Source organism: Podarcis erhardii (assembly GCF_964252035.2).
Source record: "Podarcis erhardii genome assembly, chromosome: Z".
Lineage (NCBI taxonomy): Eukaryota > Metazoa > Chordata > Lepidosauria > Squamata > Lacertidae > Podarcis > Podarcis erhardii.
This window is the reverse complement of record NC_138504.1, coordinates 31,833,642-31,860,228: the sequence shown is the minus strand read 5'-3', so window position 1 is coordinate 31,860,228 and position 26,587 is coordinate 31,833,642. Positions and strand designations below refer to the sequence as shown.

The 26,587-nt window shown below is 47.6% G+C and overlaps 1 protein-coding gene across 1 annotated transcript in view; it reads left to right on the top strand.

The window, feature by feature from the left end:
- EFNB1 (ephrin B1) overlaps positions 1–26,587 on the top strand; it is a 68,826-nt gene that overhangs the window by 37,032 nt on the left and 5,207 nt on the right. The window contains exons 2-3 of the mRNA XM_081847212.1: positions 6,139–6,416; positions 25,675–25,767. Coding sequence (XP_081703338.1) covers positions 6,139–6,416; positions 25,675–25,767 — 371 coding nt within the window. The remainder of the gene's footprint in view (positions 1–6,138; positions 6,417–25,674; positions 25,768–26,587) is intronic.

Below are 26,587 nucleotides of genomic sequence, written 5' to 3'. Positions count from 1 at the left end.
CTGCCTGAAGAGGAAGTCAAAAAATCAAACAGTGTTGCTGTTCTGATTCATTCTGGTGGTTCCCAAACCCAGCATCCTGGACCCAAGGACAGGCAGAAGCATTGGAAGAATTCTATAGAAATAGGATGCTTTTAAGAGCAACAGCTCCCCAGTTTCATAAGAATGTAAGAAGAGGCTGCTGGAATAGACCAATGGCCCATCAAGCCCAGCATCTGGTTTTCACAGTGGTGAAATGCTCCACACAACTTAGGAATAGAGAGAGAGCCTCTGGCCTGGATCCATAAGAACATACGAAATGGGGCAAAATGAACAAAACGAATTTCGGTTGGGACAAATGTAAGATTCTGCACTTAGGCAGGAAGAACCAGTTGCACAAATATAAGATGGGGGACACCTGGCTTGCCAGTAGGACATGTGAAAATAATCTTGGGGATTTTAATAGGCCACAACTGAACACAAGTCAACAGTGTGATGCAGCTGGGGGAAGAGGGAAGGGGGAAGCTATTCTAGGCTGTATTGACAGAAGTCTTGTGTCCTGATCAAGGTCATAGTAAAGGTAAAGGGACCCCTGACCAGTAGGTCCAGTCGTGACCGACTCTGGGGCTGCAGCGCTCATCTCGCTTTATTGGCCAAGGGAGCCGGCGTACAGCTTCCAGGTCATGTGGCTAGCATGACTAAGCCGCTTCTAGCAGATCAGAGCAGCGCACGGAAATGCTGTTTACCTTCCTACCGGAGCGGTACCTATTTATCTACTTGCACTTTGACGTGCTTTTGAACTGCTAGGTCGGCAGGAGCTGGGACCGAGTAACGGGAGCTGACCCCGTCGCGGGGATTCGAACCGCCGACCTTCTGATCGGCAAGTCCGAGGCTCTGTGGTTTAACCCACAGCACCACCCGCATCCCAAGGTCATAGTACGGCTCTAATCTGCATTGGTCAGACCCCCACCAGGAGTCCTGGGTCCAGTTCTGGGCGCCACAATTTAAGAAGGATATTGACAAGCTGGAAGTTGTACAGAGGAAGGCAACCAAGATGATCAAGTGTCTGGAAACCAAGCCTTATAAGGAATGATTTAAGGAGTTGCGCACACTTAACCTGGAAAAGAGGAGAAAGAAAGGAGATATGATAACCATCTTCACTTATCCAAAGGGATTTCACATGGAAGATGGAGCAAGCTTGTTTTCTCCTGCTCCAAACCAATGACATCAAGTTATGAGAAAGGAGATTCTGACTAATCACCAGGAAGACCTTTCTGACAGCACAAGCTGTTTGACAGTGGAACAGACTTCCTCGGGAGGTGGTGGGCTCTCCTTTCATGGAGGTTTTTAAGCAGAAGTTGGATGACCATCTGTCATGCATGATTTAGCTGAGATTCCTGCGTTGCAGGGGGTTGGACTTGATGACCCTTGAGGTCACTTCCATCTCTACAATTCTGTGATTCTATTAATGGAGACAGGATTGTCCCAGCGCAATCTGTTAACGTATATCCTTGGGAGTCCCCAGATTATCAAGCCAGATGCAGCACTTAGGCTGTGAGATCGAATTCCGCTTAAGCCCCTTCTGGGAATCTGTAAACCACTGTGTGGAGTGAGTGGGGATTAAAGCTGAATTGCTCAGCGCTCTTCAGAGATTTCATCCTGAGCCCCCATGAGAAGCTGATGGTCATAAGCCATTAGCTGTTGGGCCCCATTTGCTATCTTTAGGGCAGTGGGCCCTCTGTTTTTCAAAAGCCAGGCTATGGATCCCCTACTTTTTAAAATGTTGTTATCTCTGTGGTAGTTTTTATGTGAATGGTGCCACCATACCCTCCAACAAATGCAAGTGTAAAAACTGAGATGCACAACTTTTGGGCTGCGCTCCCACGTCCCCTGTGATTGCACGGTGCCCAAAACCGCACAAGTCACGCTTTTTTGGCACCGTGCTCTCACATGAGAGCATCTCCCCACCCCAAAGGATGTCCTGGGCAGTTGATAGGTATGTGCCATGGACCCTGGGTGGGTTGCTTAGATCCACTATTGGAAATCATTGATTTAAGGTATAGATCTTAGGTACAGAGTCATAGAGTTGGCAGGGACCCCCAAGAGCCATCTAGTCCAACTCTCTCCAATGCAAGAACCACAGCTAAATAATCTGTGAATTTCTGTGCTTTTATAGAATCATAGAAATGTAGAGTTGGAAGGGAACCTTAGGGTCGTCTAGTCCAGCCCCATGCAATGCAGGGATGATTCTATTATCCACTTGGTCGGGTTGCCTGTGGTGAGCTTGAGGTTCTCCATTGCCCTTAACGCCACCCCCATTCTCTGCAAGAGTGTCTGCTGCCTGCCCCCCAAGGCCCCTTGGCCAACAGAGCTCTCTTTGTATACTCAACTCAGTGGTCTCAGAAGGGGCACTTTCACTTTAACCACCAGAAAACACCTCTAAGAACAACATGAAAATCCTCACCTGGCACCTGACACCTCCTTCCAAGGTGAAAGAGGCTTCCATATCTGTTCCCTGCCCCCCAAGTTTGAGCACAAAGGAGTCTTTGGAGGAAGGGGGGCTCTTGGTCTTGAGCACAAGCACTGGCCAAAACCAATAGCAAGGAGCCCCCTCCACACCTTTTTTTGGGGGGGGGAGAGGGGACATAAGCATATAAGGGAACTTTGCTAGTAGGCAGCTTGAGGAATATGTTGACCCAGTAAGATCCATTGGACTTTGGAACAGACAACCTTTGAAGAAGGAGGCACACCTTCCTCCTTTGGAGAATTTTAAGCAAAGGTTAAGGGCTGTCTTTCCAAGATATTTTAGCTGGGATTCCTGCGTTGAAGGGGGTGGGATTTGATGTCCGGAAGCCTGAGTGGACTTTTCCCAGTTAGTTTAAGTCAGTCTACATTCCCTTCATTTCTGCCAGAGTTTTATCACCTGGAGCAAAGATTTTGGGACACAGAAACATAGAATTGTAGAGTTGGAAGGGACCCTGAGGGCCATCTCATCCATAACTGGAATCTCCGTTAAAGCATCCTTGGTAGGTAGCCCATACAACCTCTGCTTAAAAACTCCACTGTCAGAAAGCTCTTACCCTTAGGAGGTTTTCTTCCTAATATTTAGCCAGAATCTCCATTCTTGTCATTTGAATCTGTTGGTTCGGATCCTCCCAGAGCAGCAGAAAACAAACTTGCTCCAACTTTCATGGGACAGCCCTTCATATATTCGAAGATGGCTGTAATTCCATCTCTCTGTCTCCTCTTCTCCAGGCTGATCATCGCCAGATCTCTCAACTGTTCCTCTTCTTAAGGCTTGGTTTCCAGACCCTTTATCATCTTGGTTGCTCTCAATTCCTTCTTTCAGGTTGTGCACACATTGGGCCCAGGACGGAACCCTGGTGTTAATCACGCAGGATTGTGATGCATAAAGTCAGAAGAATAATACTGTCGCGTTGGAAGCAACCTCAAGGCTCATCTAGTGCGATGAGGCGATGCAGGAATCCCAGCTAAAAATCCTTTATAGGACCCACCCTTGGGTGGGTGGGCAAAGAATCCTCTCCTTCCTTGTGTTCCAGCCCCACGGGTTTGGGTCAAGGGGTGGGGCTGTGGATTTGTGTAATATAATCCCTGCAGAGTATAACTCTCCACAATTACTTTAAATTTGTCTTAATTTTTGTGGATGTGAGTGTTGCAACTCCTGCATTTGGCATTCTAGATTGAGTTTTTTGAATATCCAGTGTGTTTCATCTACATGCATGGGTTGACAAAGCATTTTTAATCTGTTTATTCAGAGCATTTGCACCCTGCTCTTCATCTTACATGCAGTCAGTGAAAATGACAGTCCCTGCCCACGCAAGCTTACAGTCTTTATTTTTTAACCACACGCAAGAAAAAGGGAGGAGGAGGGAAGAGGAAAAATAAAAATTCTGGCATTGATTTCTAAACTATTCAGTGACTGATAGAGCTGGGTTTTCAGCAAAGCTGATGGAATGAGGCTCCTGCATCCCATCTCTCCCACTGCTGGGTTTTTATTTCTTTCATTTCTTTGGACGGAGGAGTGTTCAGTCTTGTGAGCTGGGACAGAATGCTTACGCACCTTATCAGCTGCTTCTGAGAAACGGGCCTCAGTCCCATGATCTGCGGGGTGGTTTCGTGGGTGAGTCACCAGGCTGCCAAAAGGCATGGAAGGGGACCTTTGTACATGGGTGGGGTTTGTCGGAAGGCAGTGAGGAGGGGACACTCTGAACAACTTCCTTTTAAAAGCTCTGGGCAGCGTTACGGGCTCCGTGTCATAGTTACCTGCAACATAGCATACTTAGACCTTATTTTCTCTTGCCCTCTCTGCAATTGGCTGTGATTCCTGCACTATAGGGGGTTGGGCTAGATAACTCTGGGGGTCCCTTCCAACTCTACTTTTATAGGATTCCTACATCCCCTTCTAGACATTCTGAACATATTCTGAATCACAGGCTAGAGGAGCAGAAATACAAGCACAGCTCAGCTCCAAACAGATAATAAAATATTTACCTTATGGAAAAGATTCTGAAGTCCAGTTTCTGGAAACTGATGTGGGGAGAGGCCTTTTTTACTCAGACCCTGCTTTCTGGTTTCCCATAATGGGCATCTCGTGAACCACCTTGAAAAGAGAATGCTGGACTGAATAGTCCCCCTTTGGCTTTATCCAGCAGAACTCTTCTCAAGCTCCTATGGAACCTCCAGCTGCAGAGGCAGTCTATCTCAATTCCTAAGATGTTAGGGGCATTTGGCCTCTGTGAGAACTGGACTAGATGGACCAATGGCATGATCCAGAAGGCTATTCTTACATTCAGCCATTCTTAAGTTCTGCATCCTTGTTGTGCATTTGTGGAAAGTGTTTTCTCTCCCCCTCCTCTCCCTTTCTCCCCCATCCCCCCTGCTTTAGGAAAGAGGCAATGCCTCGCAGCCTGACTGGGAGGATGCAGCCAGCAGTCTGGGCCCACACCACTATTCCCCCCACCTTCCTGGAGCCCCCTGTTTCTGCCCTGCAGCAGTCAGGATAATTTTGCCTTCACATCTGTTCCTGAGTTATCTTTCACCAGGAGCAGATTATGGTCGTTAGCCTAAGTCTGTGTTCTCCAAACTTTTTTTTCCTCTGGGTCACACTTTCAGAATAAAAATTTGCTTGTGCCACACCCAATTTTTTATTGATAAGAAATGCATTGCAAAGCAAAAAAGAAACAGCTCCTAGCAGTTCTTGATTATACCATAGAACAGGATTACTTTATAATATGATCATAGGATATGCAGAAAGCATAAAACAATCTGGCGACATAAGAACATGAATCATTCCCAAAATGTAATTATAAATGAGCCTCTTCCATATGTACCTTAAGTACATCTACAAACTCCATGAGAGGTGTGAACTTGCATTTGCCAGGTAATCTCATTTATATTAGGTCTAATTTGACGCAGACAAATTCTCATCTCCTCTTCAACACAAAGAAGCCTTCCTCTCTTCTGATCTTTCATACTGTTTCTGGGTTGTGTGTGTGTGTATTCATACTATACTACTACACTGAAATGTTCAAATGTTTATTTGATTGCCCTTGAATTTCCCCCTCCACACTTGTCATCCTCTCCCGCCACACCAGTGTGGTGAGTCACACCCTTTGAGAACCTAAGTTGATGTTCACTTCTTCCTTCTCCTTGCCTTCATCCCTCGATAACTCTTGCCATGGAATCATATCATAGAATAGTAGAGTTGGAACCATGAGGATCGTCATAGTCCAACTTGCTGCAGTGCAGAAATCTTGCCCAACTTGGGGCTCAAACCGACAGCCCCAAAATTAAGAATCTCATGCTGTACTGACTGAGCAAGTCCACCATAAATGATCACCTGCACCAAGTTTATTGCAGCCCCTATGACAATTAGGTTATCTATACCCAGATATGTACATGTGAGCACAACATTAGAAGCAGTTTTTAAAATGTCAAAAATGTTTTTTCCCCTCCTGTAACATTTTGGACATTTATAAAAACTGCTTTTAATGTTTTGTTTTAATGATGTTACCTGCCCTGGGACCTTAAGGCAAAAAGTGGGATAACAACAACAACAATTGTGATTTCTGTATTGTAGGAGGTTGGGTTGTAACCATCATAATCATCATTGCTGTAATATCTTTCCTTCTCTTTTCTCAGGTTTGTGTCTGGAAAGGGACTGATCATCTACCCAGAAATTGGGGACAAGCTGGACATTATCTGCCCGAAGGCTGAGTCCTCCAGGCCCTATGAGTACTACAAGCTGTACCTAGTGAAGCGCGGCCAGGCAGACGCCTGCAGCACCATCATGGACCCCAATGTGTTGGTGACCTGCAACCGGCCTGAACAGGAGATCCGCTTCACCATCAAGTTCCAGGAGTTCAGCCCCAACTACATGGGCCTGGAGTTCAAGAGACACCAGGACTACTTCATCACCTGTGAGTCTCCCCGGCTGCAGTGTTTGCCCTCTGGTCTTATTTTGCCCAACTACTTTTCATTAGTATATTCATATTTATATCCCGCCTTTTCCCACTGACAGGGACTCAAGGTGGCTTTATAGCTAAAAGAGAAATAGCTAGAAACAGAGAGGGGGAAAGGAACCATTAAAAAAGCAATCAAACATTAGTGTAATTTTTTTATATACAGGCGTCCCCCCACTTACGCGGGGGTTACATTCAGGGACTCCGCGCGTATATGGGAAATTTGTGTAACGTGGGGAGGGGTGCTTTTGAGAGACGCTGGGAAGCAGCACTCTTTCAGCTGATAACTGTCCATCCCATTCGCCTTCACCCGGGCTGCAGTTTGCCCTTGCCTGCTTCTGATGATCAGAAACTGGATCTGGGGGTTTGTAGCTGGGTGGCTCCAGGTGCCCAGCGCCGCTACGGGGCCTCTCAGTGATTTCCCTTTCGAACCCTGCCCAAGGAACACAATTGATACGAGCAAGGGAGGGAGGGGCTTGTGAAGGCATGGAGCATGCCCCTCCCCCGCAAGAGAACCCTGATAGCCGGGAAGAAGAAGGCCAAAGAGAGTGAGTGAGTGGGGGGGCCGGCAGTGAGACACTTGGAGCGGCCGTGCAAGCTGTTTTCCCTGCTCCCCTGCTCTCTCCTGCTCTTTCGGCACCATTTCCTGGTTCAAATCATTTATTTATTTCGCAGTGACGCATGTAAATGCAGTTGCACTTGAGTGGAATGCGCATAATGGTGTGTGTGTGTGCGTGTGCGCCTGTATCTCTTGTCTGTCTATCTATCAAATATTTTTTTAAACACACACGTATTGTTACAATAAAAATATCACAGCACTAGCCCTTTCTTTAAAAACATTCTGTTCCCAAAATCCTGGTAAGCCCCAGCTCTGGCCTTAAACCTGTCCCAGCCCCAAACCAAATCCCAGTCCTAATCCTAAATCAGATGTAACACCACCCCTATTCACAAGCTGAAATTTGTGTTTATGTCACCATGCTTGCAGGCAGGGTCCAGAGTGAGTCTCTGGGCTGGGTCCCTGAAAGGTCCCTGTTGTCCCCCCTGCACCCCATGCACAGGTTGAATGGGGCCGGTCTTTAGCTATCAAGACCACCCAGAATGCAAAAATCACTGACTTTCAATGGCCTCTCAGCCTTTCCACTCAGATTCAGCATAAAAAACGCACCATATCATTTCTTTGTGTTCTGTAGCAACGCTAAGGGGTGCGGCTCCGTCTGTCACAATTTTGGCACGACCAGTGTGCATTGCTAGTATTAATCAAAAGTCACAATGTAAAAGTGGATTTCGTGTTGCAGGCTGTGGGTCTGAGGCATGTTTTAGGTCTGGACCAGTTAAAGCCCATTGGGCTAGAAGACTGAATGCTGGCTTTTCTTCCATAAGAACATAAGAACAGCCCTGTTGGACAAGGCCAAAAGAGGCCATCCTCTTCTTTCAGTGGCTAACCAGATGCCTCAATGGATGCTTTAGTTGAGATTTTTGCATTTCAGTGGGTTGGACTAGATGACCCATGGGATCCCTTCCAGCTCTACAATTCTGTGACTCTATGAAACCTTCAGGTAGGCTTTGAGCACAAGAGCCCTTTCCTCTCCTGTGGTTCCCAGCAACTGTTATTAGGATGGTTGCTGCCTCTGGCAGCAGAGCTGAGACTCTCTCATGGCTGGTGGCCATCAATGGCCCTCTCTTCCTCCGTGAATTTGCCCAGTCTTTTAAAGCCATCCAAGTTGGTGGCCATCACTGCTTCCAGGGGGCGGGGCGGGGGGTGAGTGCCATAGTTTAACTGCACTGTGTGAAGAAGGATTTTCTTTTATCTGTCCTGAATTTTCCAACACAAGCTTCATGGGATGTCCACGAGTTCCAGTGTTAGAAAAGAGGGAGCAAAACATTTCTCTGTCCCCTTCCTCCATGCTTTGCATCCATTTATAAACGTCTATCGCGTCTCTTACTATTGTCTTTTCTCCAAACCGAAAAGCCCCAAACGCTGCAACTGTTCCTCATAGGGGAGTCCATGTCATTTCCTTTTGGCGAAATGTCTCCACATATTTAGCAGGGGTAACTCGGGAGAGAATTGAATATGTGTTTGACTGAGAACAGTTGCAACATTTGGGACTTTGTAGTTTAGAGAAAAGGTGTCATGATAGAACTCCCACCATTCCTTGAAAGGCTTAGTTTCCAGGTCCTTCATCCTCTTGGCTGCCTTCCTCTTGCACACCTTCCAGCCGGTCATTATCCTCCTCCAGAACCGGACACAATATCTCTATCATGCTGCCTCTGCTCCAAACCAAAAAGTCTGCCGCGTTGAGCCATCTCCCAGGCCGTCGTGAGGTCTAGAACAGACCCGAGCCTTGTGTTGCTCCTTGGGGTTTGCACAGCTGCCGTGCCGTTCAGCCCCCGCCACCTGCTCCAGTTATATGGCCGAGGGATGCTTTTCCGGAGAGAGTCTCACCCGCCCCCCCGCCCCCGCCCCCGCCCCACCCCCACTTCTGCTTGCCGGCTTCCCCACAGCTGCCATTGCTTCTCAAGAGCAAAGAGTCCCAGCGTGTAACATCTCTCTCAAGGGCTCCTTTATATGGGAGGAACAAGGACTTGTTAGATCTGGGATTTCCCTCCTAGCGAGGAAGCCTGCCTGGGGACTTGAGAGCATCTTAGGCGGGAGCAAAGACACAGCCTGCTGCTCGCTCACTTTTAGTTTGGAGGAAAGGTGTGGAAGAGGCAGCACAATAGAAGTTTATGAAATTATGCATGGCCTAGAGAAAGTGGAGAGAAAAAAAGCCCCCTCTCCCCCTCAAATGCTAGAACTCATGGACGTTCACTGAGGCGGTGTGTTGGGAGATTCAGGACAGACAGGAGGAAGGGCTTCTTAGCACAGCACATATTTAATTTGTGGAACTTGCTCCCCTAGGAAGCCCCAATAGCCACCAATGTGGATGGCTTTGAAAGAAGATTAGACATGGGGGAGAGGGCTGTCAATGGTATCCTCTTCTCACAGTGGCCCATCCAGATGCCTATAGGAAATTCCCAAGCAGGATTCGAGCACAATAACACTCTCCCCTCCTGCAGCTCCCAGCATCTGGCACTGAAGCATTGTCGCCTCTGATTGCGGAGGCAGAACATTGCTATTGTTTCTAGTTAGTCATCAGCAACCCTCTCCTCTGTGAATTCGTTCAGTCCTCTTGTAGAGCCAAGCAAGTTGGTGGCCATCACTGCCTCCTGCGTGAGGGAGTACCACAGGTTAACTATGTGCTGTGTTAGGACTTCTTGAATCTTCCAGATTTCTTTGTTTGCTGCTTTTCAAAGCAGCAGAGAAAAACAGGAACGCATCTCAGAATCAAACATTGCAAATGCAATTTCATAATAGCACCATGGGAAAACAACACAGGAGCAAATATATAACACATTGTAAACGAACAACATTTCAGCAGTGTAAATATAACAAGATTGCATTAACAACATAACACTTTATGGCGGTCGTGAAAATGAAAAGCGGGCCTGTCAGTTTCACCTACATCCTGGGGTGAAGCCTGTTGGGATGCTTGTTTGGGGTGGAGAGCAGCACCAGGGGGCTCAATGTGATGAGCCTGATTGCAATGGGGGGGGGGAGGATGTGGGACTTAATGGCCATAGAGGTATGTGGGTAGAACAATCAGAACAGCTTCCGTGGAGGCAAGCAGGGCATCACCTCCCCTTTCATTTTGGGCCCCACATCCCAGGATTTGACTGTTTAGAGGATTTAGGACACCTAAAAAGAAATCCATTATTTACTCAGAGCTTAGTTAATCTCTGGAACTCCCTCCCACAGGAGGCAGGGATGGCCACCAATTTGGATGGCTTTGAAAGAGGATTTGAGAAATCTGTGGAGGAGAGGGCTGTTGAGATGGAGGCAGCAATGCTTCTGAATAAATACCGCAAGTTGCTGGAAGCCACAGGAGGGGAGAGCATTGCCTCTCCTGCTCAGATCCTGCTTGCTGGTTTCCCATTGGAGCATCTGGCTGTTTAGGACAGAATGCTGGACTGTGTGGGCCTTTGGCCTGATCCAGCACTTACATTCAGATATTCATTGCTGAGGATTCTCTATTGTCAGCTGTTGTATCTCTTCTCCCCACACCTGTGGGTGATTGGTGGCCTGTTGTCTCTGTCTGTCTGCTCCAAGTAGAACGATGCCCTTTCTGCTGTGAGTAGGTCACTTCCTCGCAAAGGGCAGGTGGATCCTCAGGCAGAGGGGGAGCAGTGAAAGGTGAAGGGTCTGATGTGAAAGGTTGGGAAGCTGGCCTTTTGGATCCCTGTCAAATGCCTCCTCTCCAGTCTTCACGATATCAAGAGGAAGATCAGAAAAGGGCACCCTCAAACAATCAGATGACTCCCCCAAGAGGAAAGGTTGCAGCATTTGGGACCTTTTAGCGCAGGGAAAAAGCGATGAAGCACAATAAAGGTTTAAGAAATCATGCATAGCCTGAGGAAGGCGGGCAGAGAAAAGCTGTTCTCCTTTTCTTGTGACTCCAGAATTTGTGGACTTCCGGTGAGGCTGAATGTTGGAAGACTTAGAACAGACAAAAGAAAGCCCTCCTTTGTTAACCTATGGGACTTGCTGCTGCAGGAGGCAGGGATAGCCACCAACTTGGATGGTTTTAAAAGGGGATTGGATAGATTAATGCAGTGTTTCCCAACCTTGTGCCTCCAGCTGTTTTTGAACTACAACTCCCATCATCCCTGACTAGCAAGACCAGTGGCAAGGGATGATGGGAATTGTAGTCCAAAAACAGCTGGAGGCACAAGGTTGGGAAACACTGGATTAATGGAAGAGGGGGCTATTGATGGCTACCAGCCACAATGGCTCTGCTCTGCTTCTATGGTTGGTGGCAGTAAGGCTTCTGATTATCAGTTGTTGGAAACCGCAGGAAGGGAGGGGCTCTTGTTCTCAAATCCTGCTTGCAGGAGTAGCTCAATCTATTTAGCTTAACTTGTGTAATGTCAGGCTTTCTGTTCAAGACCAGTAGAAATCTGGAACAAATCTGGAGCCAGCGGTTCCTGCCTTCTGCAGGGCTAAGTGGAGGCAATGGACAGCAAGGGGCTTAGGAGATGGGAAGGAGTCGGAAGCTTGAACGGGACCCCTGAACACTTTCTGTAGAGCTATAGCACCTGCCTTGCAAGCAGAAACTCCCATCTTCAGTCCCTGTTGGCATCTCCAGTTGTGGCTGGGAGGGAGACCCCTGCCTGAAATCCTGGAGCACCATCGCTGCCAGTCAGTGTAGACAGTAGTGAACTAAATGGACCAGTGGTCTGACTTAGTACGAGGAAACTTCCTATCTTCCTTTGCTATCTTAAAGGTAGCAAAAACTACTTAACATATAATATACACCCAGAACAGCAGAAATGCTGTTTTGGGAGCTGATGGCAGCCAGGCCAAAATCTGTAATGCTCCAAATCTTACTGGAGAAAACCTGTCTTTTCATAACTTGTTCCTTTACAACTGCGAGGGGCTGGACATTTCCAGGAATTTCCAGGCCTTTTGCTTTGCAGGAACCCTGCATCATGGCGTTTGTAGGCTGAAATCTCACCCTGCGTTGTGGTGTTTATCGGGTGAAATCCATTAAGCTGAGCTGCTGTTTTGAAGGCCCTGTATACTTTTGTATACAGGTGTCCCCTGCTTACATGGGGGTTATGTTCTGGGCCTCTGCGTGCATCACTGAAGTTGCATAAAGTGGGGATCCCCCCCTTTAATAGAGAGCATGTGTGGGGAGGAGAGAGACTTATGTGGGCAGCTGGGGCTGCTGCCTGGAAGTTTCTTGAGGCCTCTGCCCAGCATGCCTTCCCTCCATTCAGTGCCATCGCAGCAAGCGAGTGGCCAAGAGCGACTTCCAGGCAGCTGACCTGAGCAAGGGAAAGCATGCCGTTTCATTCAAATTCTTTACTTACTTTGCGGCGACCCTTGTAAAAGCAGTCGTGTGCAAGTAGAATGCGCGCTAAGTGGGGGAATGCCTGTATATTCTTTCCTCTAAGGGCAACCCAAGAGTTTAAGCAGCCCTGCAAAAGGGAAGCAGGGTGAGTGGATCCTCCATGGCAGTGATTGCCCAACAAAGGCCCCCATAGCTCAGTGGTAGAGCATTGATCTTGAAGGCAGAAAAATCTCTTTCCCAATGGCATCTCCAGGTAGGGCTATAATAGACTTCTGCCTGAATCCCTGGCAAGCTATTGCTGCCAGTCAGTGTAGACAAGAGAAGCAAAGGTTTGACTCAGTATAAGGGAGCTTCCTATGTTCCTAGTCAGCTGAACCTGTTATTGAGAACCTTGAGGACTGGAATCTTACTTTATTCCTAGCAGAAGGGTCACAGCTCAGTGGCAGAGCATCTGCCTTGCAAGTTCAATCCCCAGTGGCATCTGCAGATAGGGCCGGGAGAGAGACCCCTTAACTGAAAACCTGGAGGGCCATTGCTGCCAGAAAGCATAGACAGTGCTGAGCAAGATAGACCAAGTACTCAATATAAGGCTGCTTCCTGTGTTCCTTTGTCTCTCGTCCTGTCTCATGCCTGACCTTAATCTTCCTTGACTTCTCCTCCTTGCATCCACTGAGCACTGATCCTCAGCCTCTGGGTGGGCCAAAGATCTTCGTCTGATCTCGGATCCCCCGCGAGTCCCAAGACCTCTCTGCTGCCAACTTCCAGAGATCGCCGTAAAAAGCAAGTCTGGACCACCCACGTTTTTGTCTTCCCCTGAAACCTCGAGAGATGTAAGCTCCTCTCCCCTTGCCTTTTCTATTACTGGCAGGATTTAAGCCCAGAGGAAGCTTAAAAGGAGGGTGGGTGGGGGCTGTTCTCTTCCGCTGTGCCCCCCCGCCCCTGGTTTCCAAAACCCAGGTGGAGAATCTGCTGCATTTTCTGGACCATGGCAGTTTCCTGGGGCTCATCATTCTCTCACCTGCTGCCAAACACCCCGGGCACAACTGTTACCCCTCTTCTCCTGCCGAGAACGTCAAAAAGGATATTGTGGAGTTGGAAAAGGTTCAGAAGAGGGCAACCAAAACTATCAAGGGGATGGAGAGACTCTCCTATGAAGAATAGTTGCAGCATTTGAAAACAGGTTGTAGTGCAAATAAAAAAACCGTTGCGACATATGAAGAAATCTTGCAGTTTTTCGGACTTTTTAACTTAAAGAAAAGGTGAGGAAGAGGGGACACAATAGATATTTATAAAATTATGCATGGAAGTTTATAAAATGCTCCTCTCTCATAGAATCATAGAATATTGTAGAGTTGAAAGGGATCACCAAGGGCCATCTAGTCCAGCCCCCTGCAATGCAGGAATCAACAAGCCCTGGCAGATGGCCATCCAACCTCTGCTTAAAAGCCTCCAATGAAGGAGAGCCCACTGCATCTTGAGGGAGTGTGTTCCACTATCAAACAGCTCCCATTACACTAGAACTGGTGGACATCCCATGAAGCTGAATATGGAAAGATTCTGGACAGATAGAGGAATGTCCCTTCTCACTGCAGCGCAGAGTTAAACTCTGGAATTCCTAACCTCAGGAGGCAGTGATGTCCACCAGCATAGATGGCTTTAAAAGAGGATTAGGCAAATTCACGGAGGAGGGGAGGGCTATCGACCACAATGCTTCTGAATCCTAGTGGCTGGAAGCCACAGGAGAGGAGAGAGCTGTTGTGCTCATGTCCTGCTTGTTGGTCTACCTTTGGAGCGTCTGTTTGGGGACTGAGAAAGGGATGTTGGACTAGATGGGCTATTGTCCTGATCCAGCAGACAAGTTCTTCCCTATGTTCTTCCAGAACCTCCAGTCCCAGGGGCAGTCTATCTAGATTTTGAGGCTCTTAGGGGTATCTGGCCACTGTGGGAACAGTTTTCTAGACTAGTTGGCCTCATCCAGCAGGCCCTTTTTATGTTCTCGTGTTTGGGGGCGCATCTTCCTCTTCCTTCTTCTTTCATTGCTTGGAGCTTGGATTTCCAAACAACCGGCAAGGCCTGCAAAAGCCTCATGTGACATTTTCTCCCCATCCTCTTGGAGTCCCTGAAACATCAAGCTTCTGAATGCTAAACGGCTTTCATTAAAAGGCTTCTTTTCTCCAAGGTGTTAGGCAAGGAGGCAAGGGAGAGGATTTTTCTTTTTAATTTGCTTCCTTGAAAAGAAATGCAAAGGTTCTGGCAAGTTGCAGTGAGCGCACGGGCCAAGTGGTTCGACGGAGCCAAGACGATCAAGTGTGAGAGGATGCTTGATTTGGACGTCTGTCCGGTGGTCAGTTCCTGAAAGGGAACCATGAAGCTTAAGCCTGCCGGGAAGGTGGTCTCTTTCCTTCCTTGGAGGTTTCTAAATAGAGGTCGGATGGCCATCTGTCAGGATTTTTGAGCTGGGATTCCTGCATTGTGTATGGAGGGGTTCAACTAGAGGACCCTTGGAGATCCCTTCCCACACTTCAGTTCTGTTATTCTTTCCCAGTTCCCTGCCCTTCTGAACATGGCCCCAAATAATGCACCCTGCAACGAGATGTTCTGGCTGACACCACCTTGAACTTCTGCGAAGGCTTTGCTTTGTGAGATACCGAGGTTTTTGAGGAAAAGCACTCCCTCTCGCCCCGGTTTTTAGTTTATTTTGGATCCCCTCCCCCTTCAAGAGGTTCCCGGCATAGCTTTCCAAAAGTGAAAATTACCGGAAAACAAATAAGCATTCAGATACCACAAAATAAGATAAAGGCAAACTGCGGGTTTTTATGAGTTTGGAAAGTTGCCCCCTTCTTCTTTTTAAAGGTCTCTGTCTTCAGATATCTGAAGGGCTGTCATGTGGAAGGTGGAGCAAACTTGTTTTCTTCTGCTCTAAAGGGGAGGACCAAAACCAATGGATTCAAATTGCAAGAAAGGAGATTCTGACTAAATACTAGGAAGAACTTTTTGAGGGTAAGAGCTGTTCAGGAGGTCATGGACTCTCCTCCTTAGAGGATTTTAAGCAGACGTCAGATGGCCGGCCACCTGTCAGGTATTCATGAGATGTGATTTCTACATTGCAGGGGGTTGGGCTAGATGACTCTTGGGGTCCTTTCCAACTCTTGGCTGCCCTCCTCTGCACAGCTTGTCAGTATCCTCCTTAAAGCGGGGTGCCCAGAACTGTACATAGGACTCCAGGTGGTGTGTGGCCAAGGCAGAATAGGTTGCTATTCGTTCCCTTCATATGGACACTAAACTTTTGTTGATCAAGCCTAGGATTACATGAGCCATTTTTGCTGCTGCATCACACTGTTGACTCATGTGAAGCTTGTAGTCTCTACTGAGACCACCAGATCCTTTCCACCTGTCCTGCTGTCAAGGGAGGTGTCCCCCATCATATAGTTGTTCATCTGATTATTTCTGCCTAAGAAATAATCTGTCTGTGCCGAAATGCATTTTGAGCATCTCTGGTTCCTAAGCTGAGAGGCCACGGTCCTTTCAAAATGGACTGCAATGTTGCAATTCTAATGTTGAAAATTATTTTACATATTTGCAATTAATTGTGATTCCTGCATTGTCTACATGACCCTTGGAGTCCCTTCCAACTCTACTGTTCTGTGAGTGTGTGTTTTAAGGGATTCATCCCATGCCTTTTGGTAAAATTCCCAGGGTGCCTTGCAGAATGTAGAAACGGAATTGGAACTGATGCAGAACATGGAAATGAAAAATTTGCTAAATCACCAAGAAAAAGTATTTGCTTGCACGCACCCCTCCTTAAATATTCAGTTGGATGAGATAAAGGATGAAGGCTCCTGAAGGCAGATGCAAATGTCAGTGCCCATCAGGGTGTTTGAAGTCCAACTGGTGAGGAAATGTAGTGTATTTATATTTAATTAAATAGCTTGCAGGCTGATGTTCTATGAAAACGGTCAGCATGGCATTTAAACTATCAAATGTCTGAATCTAGCCCAGGAAATGAATTGTTGAACACGCTTTAAAATGGGCAAAGCAGAAGACACTGCTTAAAGGAAGAGCCCTCTGGATCAGGCTAATGGCTTATCTGGTCCAGCACCCTGTCCTCACAGTGGCCAGCCAGATGCCTCAAGAGGAAACCCACAAGCAGGATTTGAGCACAAGAACCCTCTTCCCTCCTGTGGTTTACAGTAACTGGTATTCAGAAACATTTATTTTCTCTCTGGCTTTGGAGGCACTGGCTTTTCTCTCTGGCTAGTAGCCATTGATAGTGTGATTCTCCTCCATGAATTTGCCCAATCCTCTTGGTTGGTAGCCATCACTGCCTCCTGTGGAAGTGAGTTCCATACATTAACTCAGAAGGACTTCCTTTTATCTGTCCTGAATCTTCCAATATTCGGCTTCATTAGATGCCATGATTTCTAGTGTTCACATCCTGCTTGTGGAGTTCCCACTGGGGCATCTAGTTGGCCACTGTGAGAAGAGGATGCTGGACTTGATGGACCATTGGACTGATCCAGCAGGCTCTTCCTTTCTTTTTATGGATCTTCCAGGTCCAGTGGCAGTCTACCTAGATTCCTTGGGCCATTTGGCCATTGTGAGAACAGGTTGGATGGGCCATTGGCTTGATCCAGCAATCTCTTCTTATTTTCTTGGGTCCGGGAGCCCAAAGGAATTTCCTGTCTGAAATACCTTTCCCCCCAGCTGTTTTGGTACAGATTTCTTGTAGGACCTAAACTCAGAAAGAATTTCATATGATTTACTTAATGATTTTGTTGGGTTTGATCTGAATGCAAAGGAAAGGGAAAGATGTGTGGAGTTTTGCTTCTGCTCTACCTGCGCCTTTAAAAGTACCCAGACAGCTTGCACAGCTGCAAGAGTCATTTAGCCCCATAAAAAGGCCAGCAGCTTGGATTTTGCTGCAGCCACGGCACGTTAATGGTGCGCTGGAGCCCAAATCATAACAGAGACCTGCTAAAGGGAACCTGGGAGGCAGCTCAGAATGCTTAATTTTGTCCAAAGCTTACTGTTTAAGAGCCCCCTTACATTTTATCTTTCGCCAAGCGTTCTACGTTCCAAATCTTCCAACCTGCCCAGATCACATTTTGCTTTGAAAGATGGAAATAACACACGCAAACCCCACCCCAAAGTTTCAGTTTCGCTGAGTGTGTGGGGAGGAGGGACTGTGCAAGTCTGCACTGATGCACTCATGGAATGGCACCATTGTAGAGTTGGAAGGGACCCAAGTGTCACTTAGCCCAACCTCATGCAATGCAGGAATCACAGTTAATAATCCAGACAGATGGCCATCCAACCTCTTGCATTTTTATGGAAACCATAGAAAAGGAGTTGGGCTCTTATGCTCGGATCCTGCTTGTGGGTTTCCCATTGGGGCATCTGGTTGGCCACTGTGAGAACAGGGTGTTGGACTAGATGGGCCATTCAGGCTCTTCTGATGTTCTTATGTGGTACCCAAGTGGTGTAGTTCTTAGAGTGTCCGGCTTGAACTTGGGAGAGACCAGGGTTCCAATCCCCACCTGGCCACGAAGCTCACTGAGTGTGACCTTGGGGGCAAGTCTCTGCCTCTCGGCCTAAGCTACTTCTCAGGATTGTTGTGTGGATGAAAGGAAAAAGAGAAACATGTGCACCACCTTGAGCTCCTTGGAGGAAAAAAGGAGGGCTACATAAAAGGCAAAGGGACCCCTGACCATTAGGTCTAGACGTGACCAACTCTGGGGTTGTGGTGCTCATCTTGCTTTATTGGCCAAGGGAGCCGGCGTACAGCTTCCAGGTCATGTGGCCAGCATGACTAAGCCGCTTCTGGTGAACCAGAGCAGCGCATGGAAACGCTGTTTACCTTCCTGCCTGAGCAGTACCTATTTATCTACTTGCACTTCGTGCTTTTGAACTGTTGGCAGGAGCAGGGACTGAGCAACGGGAGCTCACACCGTCGCGGAGATTCGAACTGCCGACCTTCTGATCGGCAAGTCCTAGGGTCTGTGGTTTAACCCACAGCGCCACCCATGTCCCTGGAGGGCTACATACATATGCAATAAAATAAAACAGGTAGTATGTTCTTACTCGTTAATGTAGTTCTCGGGAGGCAAAAGTGCTTCTGTGGATGATAGCATGATGCTTACTTAGCAGGTTTCTTTGTGAGAACATAAGGAGTGTCTACTGGATCAGTCCAATGGCCTATCTTGTCCAGAACTCTCTTCTCACAGGGGCCAGCCAGATGCCCCAATGGAAAACCCACAAGCAGGATCTGAGCCCAAGAGACCCTCTCCCTTCCTGCAGTTTCCAGCAACCCGTGTTCAGAAGCATTGTTGCCTCTGACCATGTAGGCAGAGCCTAGCAACTGTGGCTAGGAGCCATTGATAGCCCTCCCCTCCTCCATGAATTTGTCTAATCCTCTATTCAAGACATCCGGCTTGGTGGCCACCACTGCCTCTTGCGGGAGCAACTTCCATAGTTTATGCGTGAATAAGTGATTTCTTTTCTCTGTCCTGAATCTTCCGACATTCAGCTTCATTGGATGTCCATGAGTTGCAGTTTTAGGAAGCGGCTGCATGAGGGTGGGTGGGTGGGCGGGCTTCTCTCCCTCCACTTTCTCCAGGCTGGTCATCATTGTATAAGCTTCTGTCATGTCGCCTCTCCAGCACCTTTTCTCTAAACTGAAAAGCCCCATACGCTGTAGTCTTTCTTCACATGCTGCAACCTTCCCCCCACATGGGCATTGTTCCGTCCTCTGTATCATCTCGGTTGCCCTTTTCCGAACCTTTTCCAGCTCTGCGAGTTCAGGCATCAACAATGCTGATGTCCATGCTTTGTGTGGCCCAGCGCACTCCCTCCTGCTTCTGCCTCTGCCCTGTGCGCTTTCCGTGTCTAGAAGAATTATCACCCCGGTGCTTCCAAGCAGGGAAAGTGAAGAGAAGTGACCCATGTGATTTGGCTAGAATTCATTTCATGCCTTGCGCTGTAGCCTTAAAAAAAAGAAGAAGAAGAAGAATACCCTACCTGCCTTCGGGAGCCTTCGTCCTTTATCTCAACCTCTAACTTAAAAGTGCGTTCTCTAACAGAAGTGTCTAGCAAGAAGAGCTGCCTTTTTCTGCCACCAGGAAAAGCGTCCAGCAAAAAAGCTAAAATGTGAAGCTCTAGCAGTGAGCCAATTATGGTAGAAATCCACTGTCCCATCTCCCCCAGCTACTGTTTTCCACCCAAATGACCTTATAAAACAATTGCTTATGTTGTTGCTGTTAGATTTAGAATTATAGAATTGTTGGAAGGGACCCCCCCAGGTCACGTAGTCCAACCATGTGCGGTGTCGGAATTGCAGCCAAAGAATCCCCAATGGATGGCCATCTAACCTGCTTAAAAACATCCAAGGAAGGAGAGTCCACCACCTTCTGAGGTCATAGAAGCATAGAATTGTAGAGTTGGAAGGGGACCCCCAAGGGCCATCTAGTCCAACCCCCTCCAATGCAAGAATCACAGCTAAATAGAAGTTATATAAAAATACAAATATAGATACAATTATAAATGAAATATAAATGCATAAATGTAATTTCAATGCAACGTTCTTTGCTGTCTATCCTTTTTTTTTTTTTTTTGCTGCAAGATTAGATGAGTGTATATATTTATTTTTTCACACATTCATTTTTGGGATACATGTGCAAACAACTGCTACTGTCCTGAGTTTTATTGTGTTGTTACCTTCCTTAGTGGGTGGGGCATGCAGACCACTATTCTGAATACAGTCATACCTCTTGCTACGTTTGTTTCAGGTTAAATCTTTTCAGGTTGCGTCCCACGGCAACCCGGAAGTACCGGAAAGGGTTACTTCCAGGTTTCGCTGCTCGTTCATGCGCAGATGCTCAAAATGACATCACACGCATGCACAGAAGCCGTGAGTCGCGACCCGTGCATGCGCAGACGCAGGTTGCGTTCTGCTCAGGTTGCAAATGGGGCTCCGGAACGGATCCCGTTTTTATTGGGTAGGGCAGGGTGGGGAGGGGAGCTCTGGGGGTGAATCTGGAATTCTGTGCACATTTCTTTTCACCTCACATCAAAAAGGAAATAGTGGAGTTGGAAAGGGTTTAGAAAAGGGCAACCCAAATGATCATTTTGGAGAAAAGCAAATAAGAGGCAACATTATAGAAGTTTATAAGCTTATGGATGGCATGGAGAATTTTTTTCCCTTGGCCCCCTCATAACACTAGAACTTTGTGGACATCCCATGAAGCTGAAGGTTGGAAGGTTTAGGACAGATAAAAGGGAAGTCCTTCTTGGCACAGCACATAGTTAACCTTTGGAAGTTGCTTCCACAGGAGGCAGTGATGGCTATAAAAGAGGAATGGACACATTTATGGGGGAGAGGGCTACTGGTGGCTATAGCCATGATGGCTATGTTCTCCCTCCATCGTGGGAAGCAGCAATGCTTCTGGATACCAATTGCTGGAGACCTAGGTTTTGGGGGTGAGGAGAGTGCTCTTGTGCTTAAATCCTGATTTTGGATTTCCCATTAAGGTATTTGGTTGGCCTCTGTGGGAACAGGAGGGTGGAGCAGATGGGTCACTGGCTTGATCCAGCAGCTGGACCCTTCTGATGTTCTTATGGAACCTCCAGGTCCAGAGGCAGACTATCTTGATTCCTAGGTTCTTGGTGTGTTTGGCCATTGTGAGAACAGCATGCTGGACTAGGTGGTTTAGTGGCCTGATTCAGCAAGATCTTATGTACTTCGCTGCTTTGAGCAAAACAGCAACTGATCTCTCTCTGTTGCTCCCAGCTAGGGAGTCCTGCTTACCATTCAGATCTTTGGTCGAGATCTGCCTTCTGTCTGGGAAATCTTTTGGAAGGAGTCCATATCGGTGGAACCACCCCATTTCTCCAGTTCTCTGTGACCCTGTTTCTCTGCCTCTCCCTCCCTGGGCATTGAGCAGATGAGCTTGTAATCAGAGAAGGAGCCTTTGTCGACCGCACTGGCATTGTGGTTTTAGTTCTGCTTCCCCGAACCAGGAGGTCTGCGGTCTGTGGATGGTGGCTCCGTCCAGCCTATCAAGAACGAGAGATTCCATCTGGGTTGCTCCGGTCTGGACTGGTGATTGTGGAGGGGAGAGGGGTGACAGAGAGTTGAGCTGCCCTCTGTTCTGCAATTACAGCCACTTTGGAAAACTGGAGGGTTTACAAAGGTTGTCAGAGTTAGCAGTGATTGTGTGCAAGCTAAACTTTGGGCACCATAATACAATGGTCGAGGTTGTTCCACACTGTTATACAGTGGTTCCGCTCCTTCCTCCTGGGCCGTGTCCAGAAGGTGGTGGTGGGGGGTGAGTGTTCAGACCCCTGGGCTCTCACTTGTGGGGTGCCTCAGGGTTCTGTCCTCTCCCCCATGCTTTTTAATATCTATATGAAGCCGCTGGGAGAGATCATCAGGGGGTTTGGACTGGGTGTTCATCAGTATGCAGATGACACCCAGCTCTACCTCTCCTTTAAATCAGAACCAGTGAAGGCGGTGAAGGTCCTGTGTGAGTGCCTGGAGGCGGTTGGAGGTTGGATGGCGGCTAACAGATTGAGGTTGAATCCTGACAAGACAGAAGTACTGTTTTGGGGGGACAGGAGGCGGGCAGGTGTGGAGGATTCCCTGGTCCTGAATGGGGTAACTGTGCCCCTGAAGGACCAGGTGCGCAGCCTGGGAGTCATTTTGGACTCACAGCTGTCCATGGAGGCACAGATTAACTCTGTGTCCAGGGCCGCTGTCTACCAGCTCCACCTGGTACGCAGGCTAAGACCCTACCTCCCCGCGGACTGTCTCGCCAGAGTGGTGCATGCTCTAGTTATCTCACGCTTGGACTACTGCAATGCGCTCTACGTGGGGCTACCTTTGAAGGTGACCCGGAAACTGCAATTAATCCAGAATGCGGCAGCTAGACTGGTGACTGGGAGTGGCCGCCGGGACCACATAACACCGGTTCTGAGAGATCTGCATTGGCTCCCAGTACGTTTCCGAGCACGATTCAAAGTGTTGGTGCTGACCTTTAAAGCCCTAAACGGCCTCGGTCCTGTATACCTGAAGGAGCGTCTCCACCCCCATCGTTCAGCCCGGACACTGAGATCCAGCGCCGAGGGCCTTCTGGCGGTTCCCTCATTGCGAGAAGTGAGGCTACAGGGAACCAGACAGAGGGCCTTCTCGGTAGTGGCGCCCGCCCTGTGGAACGCCCTCCCATCAGATGTCAAAGAGATAAAGAATTACCTGACGTTCAGAAGACATCTTAAGGCAGCCCTGTTCAGGGATGTTTTTAATATGTAATGCTGTATTGTTTTTGATACTGGTTGGGAGCCGCCCAGGGTGGCTGGGGAGGCTCAGCCAGATGGGCGGGGTATAAATAATAAATTATTATTATTATTATTATTATTATTCCACAGAAAGCTACAGGTCAGTTTCTGCTAACATATAGTGGAGTTCTTCTTAGAGTCATAGAATGGTGGGATTGGAAGGTAAGAGTCAACTAGTCCAACCCCCTGCGTTAGTGTGAAATCAGCACCAAAAGACCATGGAGAGGAGCATTGCTGGATCAGGCCAAAGGAGGCCCACCTAGTCCAGCATCCTGTTCTCACATTGGCCACCCAGATGCCCCACTGGGAAGCCCATGAGCAGGACTCAATTCTATTTTCAAAAGAGAGATTGGATGCATGTCTGCCAGGAATCCTTAGCCATGATTCCAGCGATTCAGGGGGTTGGACCAGATTGCCCTTGGAGGTTCCATTCCAATTGTACGCCTCTACTGGCCCTTTCCTCCTCCTGCTCCTTCTCCTCTCTGCGCAGTCCCACCCTTAGTTCTGTGTCTGGGATGCATTTGCTGGAGCCTGGAGTGTACGGACAATAATACTGGAAGCTGACCGAGAGGTTGGTTGCTTCCCCACCCACCCGCTTTTTTAAAGAAAACCTCTCTCTTGTATTTTTGCTGCATTTGAATGAACTTAGACACCATTGGGATTCATTTTCGGATGGCATATATATTGACCTGCATGTGCAAATTGAGATGGATGTGTGTATGCTGTTGATTGTGAATGCAAGCATGAGTTGGGTTGTGTTTGTGTGTTTTGCGGGGGTTGCGTTCCAGGTCGTTGCGTGCATCAGTGGTCTCACGTAACTCAGTTCCGCCCCCTTCCAGGACCGAAAGCGATGTATGCGTCAGTGGATGTCACACGTGCAAAAATGGCTGCCGCCTGTAATGTATTTGCAGGGGTTTTGTTTTGTTTTGTTTTTTTAAAATCACTTTCCTACACCTTAAGGTATCCCAACAAGATTCTGATTTGAACCTAGATTTCCACCCCACCCCAAGTACCTGGCGCTCCATCTGCTTCAGTGCCCTAGTTAACTGGAGATATCTGAATTGGCCCAAGCTTTAATTGCATTCCGTCAGGACTACTGTGACACATTCTATGTGGGACTGCCTTTGAAAAGTGCTTAGAAACTGACTGGGGCTGATTATAGGAGCTCCTTTGCTGCAACCGTTCCAATGGCTACCAGTCTGCTCCCGGCCACAATTCAAAGGGATAGTTATGACCTATATCTGGAAAGCAGGGTATCTCATGAATCTGCCTGGGCGTTGAGATTTTTGGAGGCGGCTTTTCTCTCAGACCTACCCCTCTCACAGGCATGATTGGTGAGGATGTGGGACAGGGCCTTCTTAGTGGCTGCTCTCTCGCAACTTAGGACCTCCCTCCTTAGAGAAGCCAGGCTGGCTCCCTCCTGGCTATCCTTCCACTAGCAGGCAAAGCCCTTCTTCTGGGTTTGTGGGAACTGAGTTCTTTTTAAGGAAAGGGCATTTTAATAGTGCTTTGCCGTTTTTACTAACGTTATTTCAATAAATTGATCTTTTCGATTCTGTTGTGGTTTAGTTACTTTTGAACTGTTATATTTTACATGTTTTTCATTTTCTGTGTTTTACCTGTGGGTTTTTCTTTTTTTAGAAAGCATTTTTTATGAAACTGGAGGTTTCTAAGCAGATGTTGGGTGGCCGCCTGCCAGGGATTTTTAGCTGTGGTTCCTTCATTACAGGGGGTTGGACTAGATGACGCTTGGGTGTACCATTTGAAATCCACCATTCCCTGGAGCGCCAGTGCCACTGCTGCCAGCCATACCTCCTCTCCCTTTGCACACCACACCTGTGAGTGTCTCTGTGCCCCATGCAGTGCCTCCATTGGTGCCACCTGCAAGAGATCAATACCTGAGATCTCTCCTTCTTTTGCACCATCTCTCCCCCCCAAATTTTTAAATTATTGTTATTTTCCCATATTTATGCAAGAAGCAACAGTCTGTTTTCAACCACCCCACCTGCCGCAGAAGCACCAAATGTCTATTTAATTACATTTCAGTTGTTAAGATAATGTATCTGTTCTCAGAGGCCCATAACCATGTTTTCCTGCGTTGCACGTGTGTTGATTGATTGTAAACAGGTCTGCATTTTCATTTGGTTCCTGCATTGCAGGGGGTTGGAGTTGATGACCCTTGGGGTCCCTTCCAACTATACAATTCTGTTGTTCATTACCATGAAATAGTAAGCTGTGCAGCAGTCGATCAGATGAGCAATGAGATCCTTATGGGGAAATTGTTGAGACGTTTCTGAGTAGTACAATAGAGGTGCTATTTTGGCATCCAAAGCGATATTTTGTTTTGTGATAAGGCATGTTTCACAAAAAAAGCTTTTTCCTAAAACAAAAAGACTTTGGGGCATTGCCACTTTTAACACCACCATTTGTGGATGAATGAGTCAGTGATGTGCAATTTCTCTAACACATGGCTGATCATTTCCAGTTATGTACTCTATGTGGGCTGAGTTCAAGGCGTTACTATTAATATATAAAGTCCTTAAGAACTGAGGACCAGTTTACCTGTGAGATCACCATATCCCACTTACTTGACCACTTCAATCGGCGGAAATGGCACCGTTACAGCTGTCACATAATGCCCATTCAGCGCCTGTGAGAATTTGTTCTTTTAGTATGGTAGAACCTATACACTTTGGAACATTTTTTGTTTAGGCAAGGCGACTTAATTTTGTAGAATGTAGAGGGATGTTTTTAATTCTGTTTTCAGTTTACTGTTGATTTTATGTTTTGAAAGAATTACATGAGTCACTTTTAAGGTTCTTTTCCCTGATGGTGTTATTATGGGTTTGTAAACCCCTTTGAGAGTTTTTTAAAGCAAGCAAGCTGTGTATAAATTCTGAAGTAAACAAACGAACAAATTTGACTTAGTAATAATATGGGTGGGTGGGGTGTGTAGCATCACCTTAACCCTTACTTAATCTCCTCTTGCTTTGCAGCTACATCCAATGGGTCTCTGGAGGGTTTGGAGAACCGGGAAGGCGGGGTCTGCCAGACACGCTCCATGAAGATCATAATGAAAGTGGGCCAGGGTGAGTTGCCAAGCCTTTGCATGTGATTTCTCCTGTGGTTCAGGAACTTGGTCAAGAATCGGTCCTCGGGGCTGGCTGTGGGTACCTGATCCTTGCATTGCAGGGGGTTGGACTAGATGACCCTTGGGGATCCCTTCCAACTCTGTGATTCTATAAAACAGGGTGGTTTAACATGCATGCAAGGCCTTTTCTTGTGGACCAGGGAAAAGGGCAGTTTGCAGGCCGCTCTATCCTGCAGCATCCTTGCGGGGTGACTCCACAGCCAGCTCCGAGGAAGGGAATCTGCACTGCTGGGGCTTCTGGGGTGGTAGCTCTGCTGGTTTCTCCTCTCCTTCTGAAGGCACAACTTCGATCGAGGAAGTTGCTGGGAAGAAGGGCTCCTTCCTTCCTTCCAAAAACAATGCATGCTTGTAAACCCACTCACCCTACTCAAATGTAAGCAGCCAATTAGGAATGCAAATAACAATATTAATAAGAATACTGAGGAGTCGGTGGGAGCTTCTGCCTTAATGCGTGTGTCCAAGGTGTCATAAGGAAGACCTCATTTCGTTAATTGTTCTGTTTGTATTGCACATACCTGCCCTCTGGGGAATCTGAGGAATACCTCACAAGAGTGAGGGAGATTACAGCTAAAGCCACACAGTAAACTAGCAGCAATTGAAGGGCAGTTATGTGTAAAAGGCAAAGCAACAGGGCCCCCACCAGCAGCTGAAGGCTTTCCTCCCTCCGGACTTTGGAATCTGGAACAGATTCAGTCTTCCACTCTGAGCAGGCAGGTGAGGAGGACGAGGCAGCCGTTGCCCCCCCACTTCCCCCAACC